General features: G+C 38.2%; 1 protein-coding gene across 10 annotated transcripts in view; it reads right to left on the bottom strand.

Annotated features, from left to right (window-relative positions):
* Positions 1 to 14703, bottom strand: part of NBEA (neurobeachin) — an 862398-nt gene that overhangs the window by 154967 nt on the left and 692728 nt on the right. For all 10 annotated transcript variants that reach the window (XM_075061639.1, XM_075061640.1, XM_075061634.1 and 7 more), the window contains 2 exons: positions 6124 to 6241; positions 3199 to 3301 (listed from right to left, as the gene is read on the bottom strand). In XM_075061639.1, coding sequence (XP_074917740.1) covers positions 3199 to 3301; positions 6124 to 6241 — 221 coding nt within the window. The remainder of the gene's footprint in view (positions 1 to 3198; positions 3302 to 6123; positions 6242 to 14703) is intronic.

Here is a 14703-nt window from a genome sequence, read left to right on the forward strand (position 1 = left end):
ATCCACTGGTCCCACGGCTCCAACGGAGCCGCAGCACCAGCGAGCGGCAGAGCACCCCCTGCGGCATGATGCTGTGCTTGGGGTGGCGAAATGCCTACAGCCGCCCCTGCACTCACCTTGGGTGAGGTGGAACACCTGGATTCCAGTCCCTGCTCCAGTGCAGGGATTCAAACCCAGGTCTCCTACCTTCCAAGTGAGCGCCTCAGCCATAGAGCTATTACATAAAGAAGAGGGAAGGCAGCATTACCACCTCTTCCTCCTCTATTTTTGTGAATATTGCCCTTCATTTCCTTTGCTTTGATTAAGAATACTCAAAATGAAACATTTTGTTTCAGATTAAAAATGACAGGTTTTATTTGACCTGAAACAAAATTTTTCCAACTTTTTTCATTCACCAAAAATCCAGAAAAAAAATTGGTTCAACCCAAACCAATTGTTTTCCCCAATATTTTTGAATAATCAGCAAACTGAAAATTAGTTATTTGCACTTTCAGGACCTTAATTTTATACTTCATCCTCATTTTAACTCCTGGTAAAACAACGCCTTCTGATACCATATTGCGTTGATTCGGTGCTGGTTAAGGGATAAGAGTTACTACTACTACTCCCTGCTGCACTTATATAATAAATGAGTATGGACAACATTTGCACATTTGAGTGCCTAATTCCATATTCAGGTACCTTAATAAAAGTGACATTTTCAAATATGCTAAGAACCTGCAGCTTCTAATGACTATGTTTGAACATCACTTCTGAAAACCAGGCCGCTTGTAATAGGGACAAAAATATAGTTTTATGAACATAACTTTAGATATCCAAAATTAAAACTGCAGGTGTATAATGTTTAGGTTGGGCTGAAAGCTACTTTGTAATGAAGTTAGAACAGTTATAGTGCAATTTACATCATCTTGTTAAGTACTGTAGGACTCAGTAAAATCATGCAGCTGAACTACTGTACTATAAATGTTTTCCTTCATTACAGGTTCTCTCATATTTCCAGATAATGACTTTATTATAAATATGGCCTGATTTTTTAATGGAAGGTTGAAAATATTTGCCAATATTATTTTCACATTGCATTAGTGAATTATGTACATATAGTTTTATAAGATAAAGACAAATACTCCAACAAAGTGCACAATATATGCACAACAAAGCTAAAATATATGAGTTGTGTATTTAGGGAGTTAGATATGCATGGATCTGAAGACTGCAACAGGGCTGCCCGGAGGGGCAAGTGGTGCAATTTGCCCCAGGCCCGGCAGAGGCCCCCACGAGAATATAGTATTCTATAGTATTGCAACTTTTTCTTATGGAAGGGGCCCCCAAAATTGCTTTGCCCCAGGCCCCCTGAATCCTCTGGGCGACCCTGGATTGCAACAGAATCCTTAGTCTCAATCAGTAGTGGACTTGGTTCTTTGGAATGATCACTTCCCTGCTCCTCCACCAGAGATAGCATTATGCTTTCTCTGCTCTCCTCCCACATTGAGCTCTAGGGTTTAGCAGTAATTAGGAAATTCACAGATTCCCCTAGTACTGTACAAGGGCTTCAAGGGCCTATTTAGGCTCTGTAGCTCAGAGTGTGCTGATAATGGAATCTGTCACTCCTAGATCACGTATGTGCATGTATTGCATGCCAGACCATTAACAAGTCTTCTGTCCCAGCTTACAGAAGACACTCAGGATTCAGGCGGGTGATGGAGGATGATTGCTTTCTGTGGCTAATCCACCTGAATAGTCAGTGTGGGAGTAAGCATTTTATCTGGCATCCTCCCAGAAGAGGTTGGCAGAGGACAAAAGACCCAGGCTGCACTCTGTAAAAGCAGAGGAGAGAGCAGACTTGGAGTATCAGAAGCTAAGACTGCAAAGGAGGGAAAGTCTGGAGTTGGACTGAGGCTAGGGTGGCCAGATGCCCAGTTTGACTCTATTGACCGGACACCCAAAGTCCGGTTACTGCAGGCAGGGGAGGTCGGGAGGCGCTGGGTCATCACCTGTGCCAGCCCCGACTCAGCTGGGGCTGCCTCCTGTCTTGTCGGGCAGCTGCAGCTCTCAGCCCCAGAAAAGCAGGCAAGTCCCTCCTGACCCAGGCGGGGAGGCTGGGAGGGGAAAAGCAGCGAGCGAGGGGGGGAGGGGAGTGGATTGGGGTGGAGCCTCAGGGGAGAGACAGAGCAAGGGAAGGGCCTCAGGGGGAAGAGATGGGCAGGGGAGGTTCTTGCACTTCTGCTGGAGTGTCTGTTTTTTAATTACCACCAAGTTTGCAACCCTAGGAGGCCCGGATGTGAAGGCAAAAGAGCATCACTCCCTGGTGCGAGGGTTGGTGCATGCATGCAATCAGGCCCCAGAAAATGACAGAGGGAAAGATGAACATTGGTCTTTCCACAGAAGACAACAGCTGGTAGGAATGATGGGGAGTTTTGAAGGAGGGTGAGTTGTCTCAGAGGCTTAGTGGAGCTCTTCACATAATGTAGGTAATGGAGATGGAAGGCTCCTCTGTGTGTTTTGACAATGCTGTGAACCTGCATGCAATTTGTTAATGCTTCGAGCTGGTTTTACTATGTATTTTTATACAGCATGTAGATTTGTAAACTTGAGCCTTGAGTATGCATATTTTTAAATGTATTTCCCTCTTAATCCCAGAAACAGGAGAAGAATAATTTAATATAATTAGAATAAGATGGGGAAACTTGGAAAGTACAAAATACTTTATATACTGATGGATGGTAAAACCAAAACCAAAAAATGTTTTTTTTGCCACTGGAAAAGGCAAAAGAACCCAAGCAAAACTGTTTGGCAAAACCAAAACATGCCCTACCTCAGTTCATGTCTTTAGTTTTAATACTCAAAGCAGCACATCAATTTTTGCAAAAATGTCACCTCAAAAACAAACAAGCACACAGTTCTTTCAATGTTTAAATAACAAACGATTTCAATCAGCTTTATTCTGTTTGCTTACTGGAGCAGCTCATTTGCTAAAATGTTAAAAAAAATTGTTGATTTAAAATACTTTTATATAATGCTGGTTTTCTATAACAACAAATCACATCATTAAGTTAAAAACATTGCTGCTCAAGGGACCCTGAAGTGATGGGAATTCCAGACCCCTTGCAATAGTAGTGTTTTAATATTCACAAATATCAACCATTTTGAGTCTGCAAGCATATAAACACAACATAGCATAAAATATTTTAATGACATTACCTTGCTTGTGGCAAACCATAGCTGGTTCCCACTCCAACACGAGGTAAACTGTACACAACTTTTTTTACTGTTGCTTGGTCAGGAAAATTAAACATAACCGAGGCTGTGATAAGAAGAAAAAATGTGACTTAAAACACCACAAAAGACCAGAAATCTGTTTCTTTACCAGATAATTCACAATATATTTTCAAAAGGCTTCTCAGAATTTATTTGGAAGGGTAATCCAGCTACACATATATCTTCCTGTGAACCAAGGGTCTTTAAAACTTTCAGTATTCTCAAGGCTGGAGAATGGGTACTTCTGAAAATGTTCTGTGCTCTGAGTAACACAGTATAAAGCTAATTATCTTCTTTGGCACTAATGTGTATCCCCTTCTTGCAGAAAATATAGACTGTGTGTTGCACGGGAAGGGTGGTATGTCACACATTCAAGTTATGGGTTGTATGGAATTTAGTCCAGTGACTAGTGCATTCAAAACCTGCCAGACCAGGGACTGGGTGACTGCCTCCCCTCTTCAGTTGAAGGGCAGAACTTACATCACTGCTCCCTCATGGTGACTATACTGTTGACACACCTCATCAACCATCTGTTCCTGAGTCTGCTTCAAGGAAACTAATTGTTTGGGCCCATGCATACTGTTTGTTGAAGGGAAACTGCTGACATGATTCTAACACCTATTTTTAGGTTTGGCAGAATTCTATTTTTATTATTTTATAATTTCAACATGTAATATCAATGTTAAATTTTAAGCTTTTTCAATTTTTATCTCCTTAAATTTTCACAGATACGAAAAATTTGTGCATTTTTTTTTATATATATATATTTTAACTTTTACAAATGTGGTAAAGTATGGGGAGATCAGACAATTATTTAATGACAGAAGATGTTGAAATTCAAAAAGTTAAAGCTTTATAACCATTAAAATACAAATTATCAACATCACGTCAAAACATACAAAGTAAACAGCCTTAAAATCAAAGTCTAATAAATTCTCAAGAAGCACTTTTCTTACTTTACCTATCGGTAAACTTTGATTATCATCAACAGAAATATTTTTCATTAATTTGTGTGTCCAGTAAAATTGATGTTTGCCAACTTTTATTGATAAAACTCTAATCCTTCCAAGCCTAGCTATGTTCAGCATGAAGGGAATTTTTCCCCTCAGAAGACTGGTGGGACAGTGGTGTTTTAACACTTTGCAGTAGAGAGCCTAATAGGTGCTACTGGTAATATTATGCTTTTGTGGTAAAATCATTGTATACAGTTGCTCTGTGTGCATTTGGGGATTGTGTTCTGGAGACCCACTTAGTGGAAAAGATTTTTCTGGTTTGTCAAAATGGCAGGAGTCCGCTGGAAGTATTGTATCACAAATGTGAACACAGAGCTGGAAATGAGATAGCTATGGTATGCAGTGAGTATTAAAGTACAGATGGACTTTACTATTGTGCACAGTTTAAAGTATCCCTAAGTCTGAGTTCAGTTCTTCACATGAGAAATGCGTTGGTTAGGAGATTTTGGTATTTTTCCATTGGGTTGGATTCCAAGTTGGTTTCTGTCACTTTGGGAGATCAACATGTGCAGTATCACAGAAGTGGTAAGAAAAGTGATTTACTTTCATATAAATTCTGAAACTCGACATCTTTATTTCAATAAAGGCTGTGGGCCAATCAAGCTAACTAGACACTGTGTGGAGCAAACTTAGCCAAATAATTTAAAAAAACACAATTATCTGACAAATGTCAACTCTTTTACTGTTTTTGAATTATTCATGAATAGAACTGCAAATATTTCAAATTTATTCATTATTCAAAATTAGTCACTTTTTTCAACAAATGAATTCTAGCTCAAAGATCTTTCGTTAACAGTTCATTATGAATTGTCAACATTTGTGCTGTTATTGATTAGCTATGTAAATTACATGCTATTGTGTTCACTAAATAGGCAACTTGGACAAATAGTACAATTCTCAAATTGTATTTTAAAATATAAAATTTGAAAATTTCACTGTTAATTAAGCAACTGAAAAAAAAATCACTTTTGGCATATATCAGCCAAACTTAAAATTGCGTTGTTTTTTGTTTGTTTGTTTGTTTTTTTGAGTATTTGCACTAGTAAGGCTATTGCACTAGAATATTTTCAGAAAATGAAAGCAAAGGGTATGAGGACATAACAGAAGCAAATCTGTTTAAAGTTCTGAACAATGATGCATGTGTGACAGAGTGCATGGAGTGAATAGATGAACCTGCACTCTGATCACTCAGCTGTTAATTAGTTCCCCCTCCAGAGGAAGTTGACTGGGGTAATCAGACTGGCAGGTTTGGTGGGATAAACATTCAATTAGCCATCAGCCCAAGTCTCATAAAGAGGTACAGGAAGGAATAGCCAGGGACGAGGAAACAGAGAGAGGAACAGGGCTAGCTAAGCCCACTCATATAAAAGCTTCAGAAAAGGGAGACCTCTGTTTCCCCCAAGTCCTGAGGAGAGGGCCCAAAGCACTGCAGATATTGTAAATAGATTGTTGCATGGAGACTAAAGTGATATTGGTGGAGGGAACTTGAAATAAAAGTTCACTGACTGCATACCTCATGCAGTCTGTTCAGTTTCTGATAGGAAGAAGATAGGAGAGGTGCCATGCTCTGTTACAGTATGGAAAATAGTAGCAGCATTTACCAGCTTCAGAGTGTAGTCTTTATTCATCAAAACTTGTTGTCAGAGTGCCAGATTAAAATCCATATTAATGGCCCATTGACAAATATTTTCGATATCAGATGTAGTGAATAAATGCAAGTGTGAGGGATTACTGAAGGAAAATGGCATTTTTCAAAACAAACTACAGAGTTTTAATTTGGGGATGAATGGATACCACCCATAAAAACTACCAGCAGATACCTTATACGAAATAAATGAACAACATAAAGACATACTTCTATTTGCCATAAACACTTCCAAAGCAGTGTGCTGGAGAAGATAACGTCTTGAAAAAACAGCTCGAATCTCACTGAACATCCATTTTCCATGAAGGCCTTCTGTGTAGGCAAGAACCTAAAATAAATAAGGGAAAACAGACACTTAGAAGATGTTTTGACAGTACCACAAGTTTTATGCTTCAACAAAATCAGGGTAAGCTTATCTTGTTGAACTTTATGGCACTCAAAAACATTAAGTTCAAAGGTGGACTGAAATGTTTTTAAAAGATAAAGCCTGGTTATAGTCAGAGATGTGGCTTTAAACATGGCATCTTCATAATGTGTATATATGCTTCTCATGCGTCATATATACTTATTTTACTTAGGCAAAAAATGTCCTGCAGTCAAGCACTGGGGAGTGAATAAAGTTCACTTGTAGATAAGCAAGTTATAGTCTATTTTGCAACATGAATGAGACAGAAATGCCTGTTAAGTTCTGAATCCACAGTTTTATTGTTGTTGATGTGTTGTATAAAGTAAAGAAATAATATGACTTGACAGTCAAATCTCTAATTTGAGTTTACAGGGCTATGAGTTAGAAAAATCCGTGAACCAATATATGAGAATAATTGAAGTGCAGATGTCATTGTTACAATAATTTTTCTAAGATTAACCACATTTTATTATTCAAAATCATTAACAAAATACGGTGACATGTATTTCTGTGTAATTTTAAATACAATATGAAGATATTTTAAAACATTAGCTGGAAAGTAGCACTGCTTTTCTAACTTGCCAAGTCCCAAATTTAAGGTTCTGTTTGCTGTAACACTTATTGACAAGATACCTAGACCATTTCACTTTTCTGTCATTCCTCAAACGGCTTGAAGTGATGTCTCTTCATATCAGTGCTTAGATATTAATGATGCATCTTCATAGTTACAAAGCTATTTAGTTCAGTTTTAGAATATTCTGTTTATGTTCAAGTTACATAGTTTCTGGTATTCTCACAAAATATAATAGATTTTTGTTAGGCATTTCTTTTCTTCTTTGCATAATAAAAATGACAATCCATTTCAGAAGGAATAATAATAATTGTAAATCAGCTTCTGAAACAGTCTAAGATATTAGCAGTTTCTTAGAATAAAGCTGGACAGGAAGAGCAGTGAACTATGATGCTCTTCATGGTTCGTGTAGGGTTGATTTGGAGACAAGACCAAGTGCTGACGATACTGTTCTATTTTAGCTCAGCTGTGCACAACTCCTAATGCTCAGATTCACAGAGTTTTGGAGCAGTGGCTTGTTGGGCTGACTTTGCTTGGCGTTTCCCTGGATGGATGCCAGGGGCTCCTTACCCCTTCCAACCAATAACAGTCTTGCTTGGTGTCAAGTCCGGTGGTAAACTTCCAATGGTTAATTACATTCAGTGTTAAAAATCTGCATTGTATTTATACTTTGAACTTCACTGACTTCAACTTCCAGCCACTGGCTCATCTAACTCCTTTGTCTGCTAGATTAAAGAGCCCTGTAGTATCAGATATCTCCTTCCTGTATAGGAATTAGAGACTGATTAAGTTGTCTCTTAACCTTCTCTTTGATAAGCTCAATAGACTTTGCTCTCCTTTTGTCTTTCATTGAGATCAGATGCTAGGGTATACTTGACATCATGTATGTGAAATACATCTCAAAGATTCCAGCACCACGCTCACTTTCATTTACTTGTATCTACCATCCTATAACAACAATTTTTGTTGTTATAGGATGGTAGATACAAGTAAATGAAAGTGTTATCTGGGAGGAGATAAGGAGGCAAATTTTTGGATTTAAAAAGCTAAAAGTAGCTAATGGACAGTAGCAATTATAACGGGAATTTTTTTTTATCAGGTGTGTAAAATGTGTATAGTTGTAATGAGGGTGCCGTATATGCCGCACCTAGTGGCTTTGCCACAGAACTCATCCCTTAACACAAAATTGTGCTCCAGCACTTCAGCTTTGACTTAAAAAAAAATTCTAGCCCTCACATGAGACTTGTGGTGGGGTGGAGTTATCAGTAAATAAAATATTTTTCCTATTACTGGTCATTTAAAATAAAATATTTCAGTTACAGTGTCTCGGCATATATAAATATTCAAAATATACAATAATTTGTACAATATTAACAATATTTATCAGCATATTATATATTGACCATACCTTGAAATAGCATTACTCCTTTTTTTTCTTCTTCAAATTATTCAAACACAACCACACAACTATAACCTAATATACGTATATTTAACCATTCCTATGAACTTTTTTATTGGACAGCTGAATGTTCTCTTGGGGCAAAGGTGTTGAGTATCAGTAGACAAAAAGCATGGGAAATTAGAGGAAAGCAGGATGTATTCAATTATTGTCCTCTATTTCCTTCCTGACTATCTATTGTTGTTATAAACATAAGATTAGTGTGTCCATATCAGAGCGTCTCAATTATTTAATAGACAAAAATCCCACCATACATGTCATCAGTCCTGTTCGAGTTCTAGTTCTAGCATTATTTCTTTCTTTCTTTCAGGATGGACTTCCAAAACATTTTTACCATCCAGCATTCCAGTATCATGTGTAGGAAACAGGTCCTAGCTGTTTTCCATTTCATACAAATAGCTGGGGCAATATTGTGTTTTTTTATCTAGAGATGGAGAAGAATAGTTCCAGATAGTACTGAACGTGTACTTTCTGGCTAGTGCTGGATCCATTACTTACTGTCTGCATTAGATCATTCTAGCCATTCTTTTGTTATTCCATATTTAAAGTCTGCAATCCAAAGCTTAACAGATTCATGCAGTTTGTCTGTTAAAAACAGTCATGAAGTTGGAGAGACAAGGTGGGTGAGGTAATACCTTTTATTGGATTGACTTCTGTTGGTGAGACAGACAAGCTTTCTTGTGTCACAGAGCGCTTGTCTCTCTTACCAACAGAAGTCAGCCCAATAAAAGATATTACCTCATCCAACTTGTCTCTCCAATATCCTGGGACCAACACTACTATTACAACACTGCACAGTTATTAAGTTGTATGTTCTAGACAGACATGTTGATTACTGAAACTTCAAGCCCTTGTATGAAATTAAGAATTAAGAATACTTTTCAAATTAAGAATACTTTGTTCCTTTCTTTGTTCCTTCCTTTTCTGAAAATGTTTTTAATAAGGTAAACAATCAGTATAAACTCATTGTGCTTTTTTTTAATATCACCTACATCAATTTGTTTTAAGGGTAGTCCATCCCTGAAGAAATCATAGACTCATAGCCTATAAGGTCAGAAGAGACCATCATGACCATCCAGTCTGACCTCCTGCACACTGCCACACGAGGAAACAGAACCTGACCCACCCACTCCTGTAACAGTCCCCAAACCTCTGGCTGAGTTACTGAAATCCTCAAAACATGATTTAAAGACTTCAAGTTACAGAGAATCCACCTTTTACAGTAGTTTAAACCTGCCAATGACCTATGCCCCATGCTGCAGAGGAAGGCGAAAAAACCCAGGGTGACCCGGGGAAGATTTCTGCAGTTATGGCAGTTACCCCTGAGCATGTGGGCAAGACCTACCAGCCAAACACCTGGGAAAGAATTCTCTATAATAACTTAGAGCCTGTCACATCTAGTATCTCATTTTTCCTTCCATTTATGTGATATTTGTCTCAATATTAAAATAATTCCTTATGTAGAACATGTTTGAAAGCACTATTTTTTTATTTCTGATATTACTGAGATCTGCTCTTTTTATCTGGTCAGGTGCCTTACACATGCTTAGGTTTTGAAAGGTTAGATTTTTATCACTATCGATTTCACTGTACACACAAACTGACAAAAATATTTACATCAATAATAATTGAAATTTACAAACAAAGTAGAAAAATGCTGCTTGAGAACTCATTAGAGTTTTATTTAAGGGTATTTACTTTGTATATTTTGACATGTGATGTTGAAAATTTTTGTTTTAATGGTTTTAAAGCTTTATCTTTTTGACTCTCAATGTCTGTTGTCATTAAATAATTGTCAGATCTTCCCCTAATAATTTCCTACAACTATGTAAATTTAAACCAATAAAAAGACAAAAAAGATTTAAAAATAAACTTCAAAATTATCTATAGAAATAATTTTAAAAAATCAAATACTGCCAACCCTACATACGCTCAACGATTATGTACATTTTAAAACAACACGTATTGTTTTATGGGTGCTGGAATTTTGAACTATGTAACAGAATTATATAATGAGATTGTTTGTCAGTTTCAGTTCTTACACCCAATGGTTTCTCCTGGTTAGAGATCCATTCTAGTTCTGCCCTGATTTATGCTACCCATAGTATTTCTTGAAATTTGGTAGCACCAGGCCTCCTATCTCAGCTGGACATCTCAATCATTCCATTTTGATTCATGGTTTCTGGTATAACCATCAAAATCTCTGAATAATTTTTAATTTTGTGGTAAAATATTGTTTTCAGTCTGTAAAGGGAATCATAAAAAAGGAAGACAGGACCACGAGTAGGACATTCATTTTAAGTATTTTAATTCTATCAATCCGTGTCCCCTTGCCTAGGTCACGGTAAATAATTTTCATTAATGGCTCAGTATTTAGTTTAAACAGCTCCACCACTTTAAGTGATATATTAATCCCTAAATATCTAATTTATTATCCACTATTTTCAGTAGACGTTCTTCATTTTTATGTATCTTTTGCAAAGGCACAGTATCTCTGATTTAGAATAGTTTGGTCAGGAATCAATGGAATAAACTAAACACTTCAATTATTTCTAGTAATACTAGAAATTTATATCTTACATTAAAAGAATAAGATTGTCAGCATATAATGAAACTTTGTTTTCTATTCCCAAAACACTTATTACCTGAATTTCTTCAGTGTCCCTGAACTTTTGTGCTAGTGGTTTGATAATTAAGAGAAATAAGGTTGATCAGGGATAATCGTTGTCTTGTTCCCCTGCATAATGGTATCAGCTCAATCTTTGTAATACTTCCCCAGATACATGACAGAGGGTTCTTTTAGACTATTTTAATGCACTCCTGAAAATGCAAAACATTTCTCTAACATTCTGAATAAAAATGGACATTCTACTTTTAGTCCCATAACATTCTGGGGACTCCAGATTGTTTCTGATTCTATTTTACCCATTTTTCAGAATATTCAGTATTGTCTTTACCATGTAATACCATCCCCATCTTTCCCCACCATAACCCCCAGATGTCTATATTTATACAGTATTTGTTTATCAGGTGCCCTTCAAATACATTCAATATCACCCCTAATTATAACCTTAATTTACACATTTCAAACAATCTAGTTTCCATTTTCTCTTTATATGATGTGTTATATTTTCTGATATCCTTTATAATGACAAACATCAACATTATTTTTGTACCGTTATTTGTTGAAAACTCTTACCTAACAATATTCCTTCTAATACATGTAACATAAAAATTACTCTATATATGTTTGGCATGAAGGCAGTACTTTTCTTACAACACAAACCACTGTATTTTACCATATTCAAAAATCATTCCAGTTCCTCTTCCCCGATATTTAGTGAGACCTCATTTGAGATATACTTATCCTGAATCTAATCAGTTCACTCTACTACTTGGTCTACCATATTTGGTTCTGGGACTGAGGTCAGGAACTTTGGGGCTTCCCCTGTGTGTAGAAAATGTGGGTTTGACCCAGACAAAATATTTTTGAGATTGCTGGAAACAACAGTGCAAACTTAAGCTTTTTCCTAAGGAGCTCTTTGCAGACTTTTGTAAATTAAGCCATTGTCCACCATACATTCATAGAATAATCTTGATAGAAGAATCCTCATTTTCCCTCCACTCTTAATCCTGTCAACTTCCTGGCTGTATGTGAAAAATCAAAACCACGTCTTCTGAAGTGGTGTAGTCACAACTGGATGTAGTCTAGCTGGATTCCTGTTGTGTGCTGGTATGCTGATCTGGTATGCCCTTTCAATCAAAGCTTTAAGGAGCCATATTTCTAAGTACCATATGAAGTATATGTCTTTGGTCCCCATTACCAGTCCTAGAATCCGATTTCCATATCATCTGTTTTCTCAGTCAGTGTTTTAACATGAGATTCCAGACCACAATTCTCTCCACCCAACCTTGCATGTTCTCCTCAATGTTGATAATTTGAGAATCCATATCTGTAGTGGCTACCACTAGATCATTTAACTACCCACCATGGCCACTTTGTCATTTTACTTTTCTTTGAACTTGCGGAAACAGGTATCTAGCACCACATTTAATTTGAAAGTAATCAGTGCTACTATTTTACCAACTATCCCCACGACTGCTGATTCTTCTGACTCCAACTCCCTGGCTTTTTGTTGCCTTCTTTTATTTTAATTTCTTTCTCTCTTCTTTGTGTTTTTCATCCAGAGATCCCAACCATCACCCAAATTCCTGGGATACACACATTAACTACAAGTTCAGGAGGAAGGATGGAGAGAGACAGTCCTCAGTTCCTGTTCATTCCTCTTTTCAGCTTCTTGGCAAAAGAGGAAAACTTGTCTCCTGCTGCCATGTTACCAGCGTGCTTGTTTGGGGAAGAGTAGGGGTAGGGTAGGAGTGGGGGAGAGATGGCCCCAGGCCTGCAGCTTTGCCATCTTCTGGCAAGGGAGGGGGATGGGCCACTGTAACAGAATGCCTCCCTATAGTCACACTCTACATTTCTTTGTAATAATCTTTATATAAAATATGCCTTGTAAGGTATCATCTGAAAACTAATAACTCCCTGGACAATAATATCATGATGGAATGTGTGTACCAACGTTATATGGAAAGTTATAAATTCCCCTTGAATGATGTTGGTAGCACATGTTCAAACCCATGTAGCCCCAGTTAGGCAGGATGGGTCAAACAGATCTTAAAGAAACGACAGCGTGTTTACCTCAGTTTACATACAAGTTATAAACAGGGTCCTCAGACAGTGAAAGGGGGAAGACAAAAGATCAGGAAAATCCATATTTCAGCAAACGGAGGTGAGATGAAACAGTGTGCAACCTTTCTCACCACCAGACACCATTGTCACCTTTTTTACTGTTTGAATGAACTTTAACCAGGGTTAATCCTCAGGAAAATGCATTTCAAAGGGTGACTGATCTATAAAAGTGAGGGGGAAAACACCCCAAGTTAGCTTTCCCTGTCCATCTCTCTCTTTTTCACCTAAGATGACAAAAGAAACAGACAATGGAATTTAGGAGCAGATTCTGACCTGGGAGCATGTGATAAGAATTTTATGTGAACCAAGTCTAGTTTGATAAATTTAACACTAGAAAGCATTCCATCTTTCTCTCTCTAGTAACCATTTCTGACTTTAACACCCTGTACTTGCACTCAGTTTGTAGTTAAACTTGTTTTATTCTTCAATTAAAATTAATCCAGTGTTGTTAATTGTTTGGGTAACTCCATTTAGGATAGCATACTGTTGTATACACCCTTAGAGGTGTAAAAGGCTTAATATAGCTGGACTGTCCAGGAGAGGGCTGAACAGTGCACAACACATGTTTTGGGGGAAAATATGGGACTGGGAGTGTATTGAGGTCACCCTGCAAGTAGTAACCAAGGCTGCTGGAAATCGGAGTGTGGCTGGTATTTACTAACAGGTTCCTGAGGTCAGAGTTGCGAGACCAGGGCGGTAGCTTTACATAGATACTCAGGGTGTGACCTGCATGCTGTTTGGCTATTTGTGAGGTGCCTAGGTTGAGAGCTACAACTAAGCATTGTGAGGCACCTCAGGCTGCAGAGCAGGGGTGACACAGTCCCTCACTGGTCTGGATTGTACCCATTCCTTTTCTTGTTTTCCCAACAAATTCAGTTTGTCTCCAGGAACTGTGTGCTACCAGTGAGTTTGGAGAGAGAAAGAGAGGTGTGCACACATGCATGTGTGTAACCACTGCCTTTCACGCTATATACACCGGCAATGAGACAATGACCTCTCACTCAACTCTCCAACAGTACTGATGCCATTCCTCTGGTGGGTGGGGCTGTTAGTCCCTCAGTCCACTCTCATTGTCATCTCCACTCTTGCCCCCTTCTGCCCTATTCTCACTTGTCCCCTGTTCTTCTGGGCTCCCTCAGGTCTTAAGTTTAGGTATAAGATCTAGGGGGGGCTTTGCTGAGAATGCTACTGGTAATTAGGGAAGGAGAGAATGGGAGCTCACCAAGTGTGCTTCCTCACTTGGCCATGAAAGGCATATCACCTCCTAGCCCTCACTGCTGTGAAGATAACCTTGAAAATATGAATCTGATGTAAACTAATGCAGCAAAGTTTGCCTGAGTCTGAAACAATAACTCTGATAGGTGGGAACTGCATCATGCATTTCAGCTAGGGCCCCATGGACTTCACAATTAATGAGCCAGAGAATTTGGCATTTTTCCAAGTTGACACAAAATTTCAGGGCCACCCAGAGGATTCAGGGGGCCTGGGGCAAAGCGGGGGAGCAGCACTTGTACTCACCGGGCAGTGGTCCGAGTCTGCGGCGGCGGCGGGTCCTTCACTTGCTCTGTGTCTTCAGCAGCACTGAAGGGCCCCCCTGCCGCTGA

Source organism: Chelonoidis abingdonii, chromosome 1, assembly GCF_003597395.2.
Source record: "Chelonoidis abingdonii isolate Lonesome George chromosome 1, CheloAbing_2.0, whole genome shotgun sequence".
NCBI classification, from domain to species: Eukaryota; Metazoa; Chordata; order Testudines; family Testudinidae; genus Chelonoidis; species Chelonoidis abingdonii.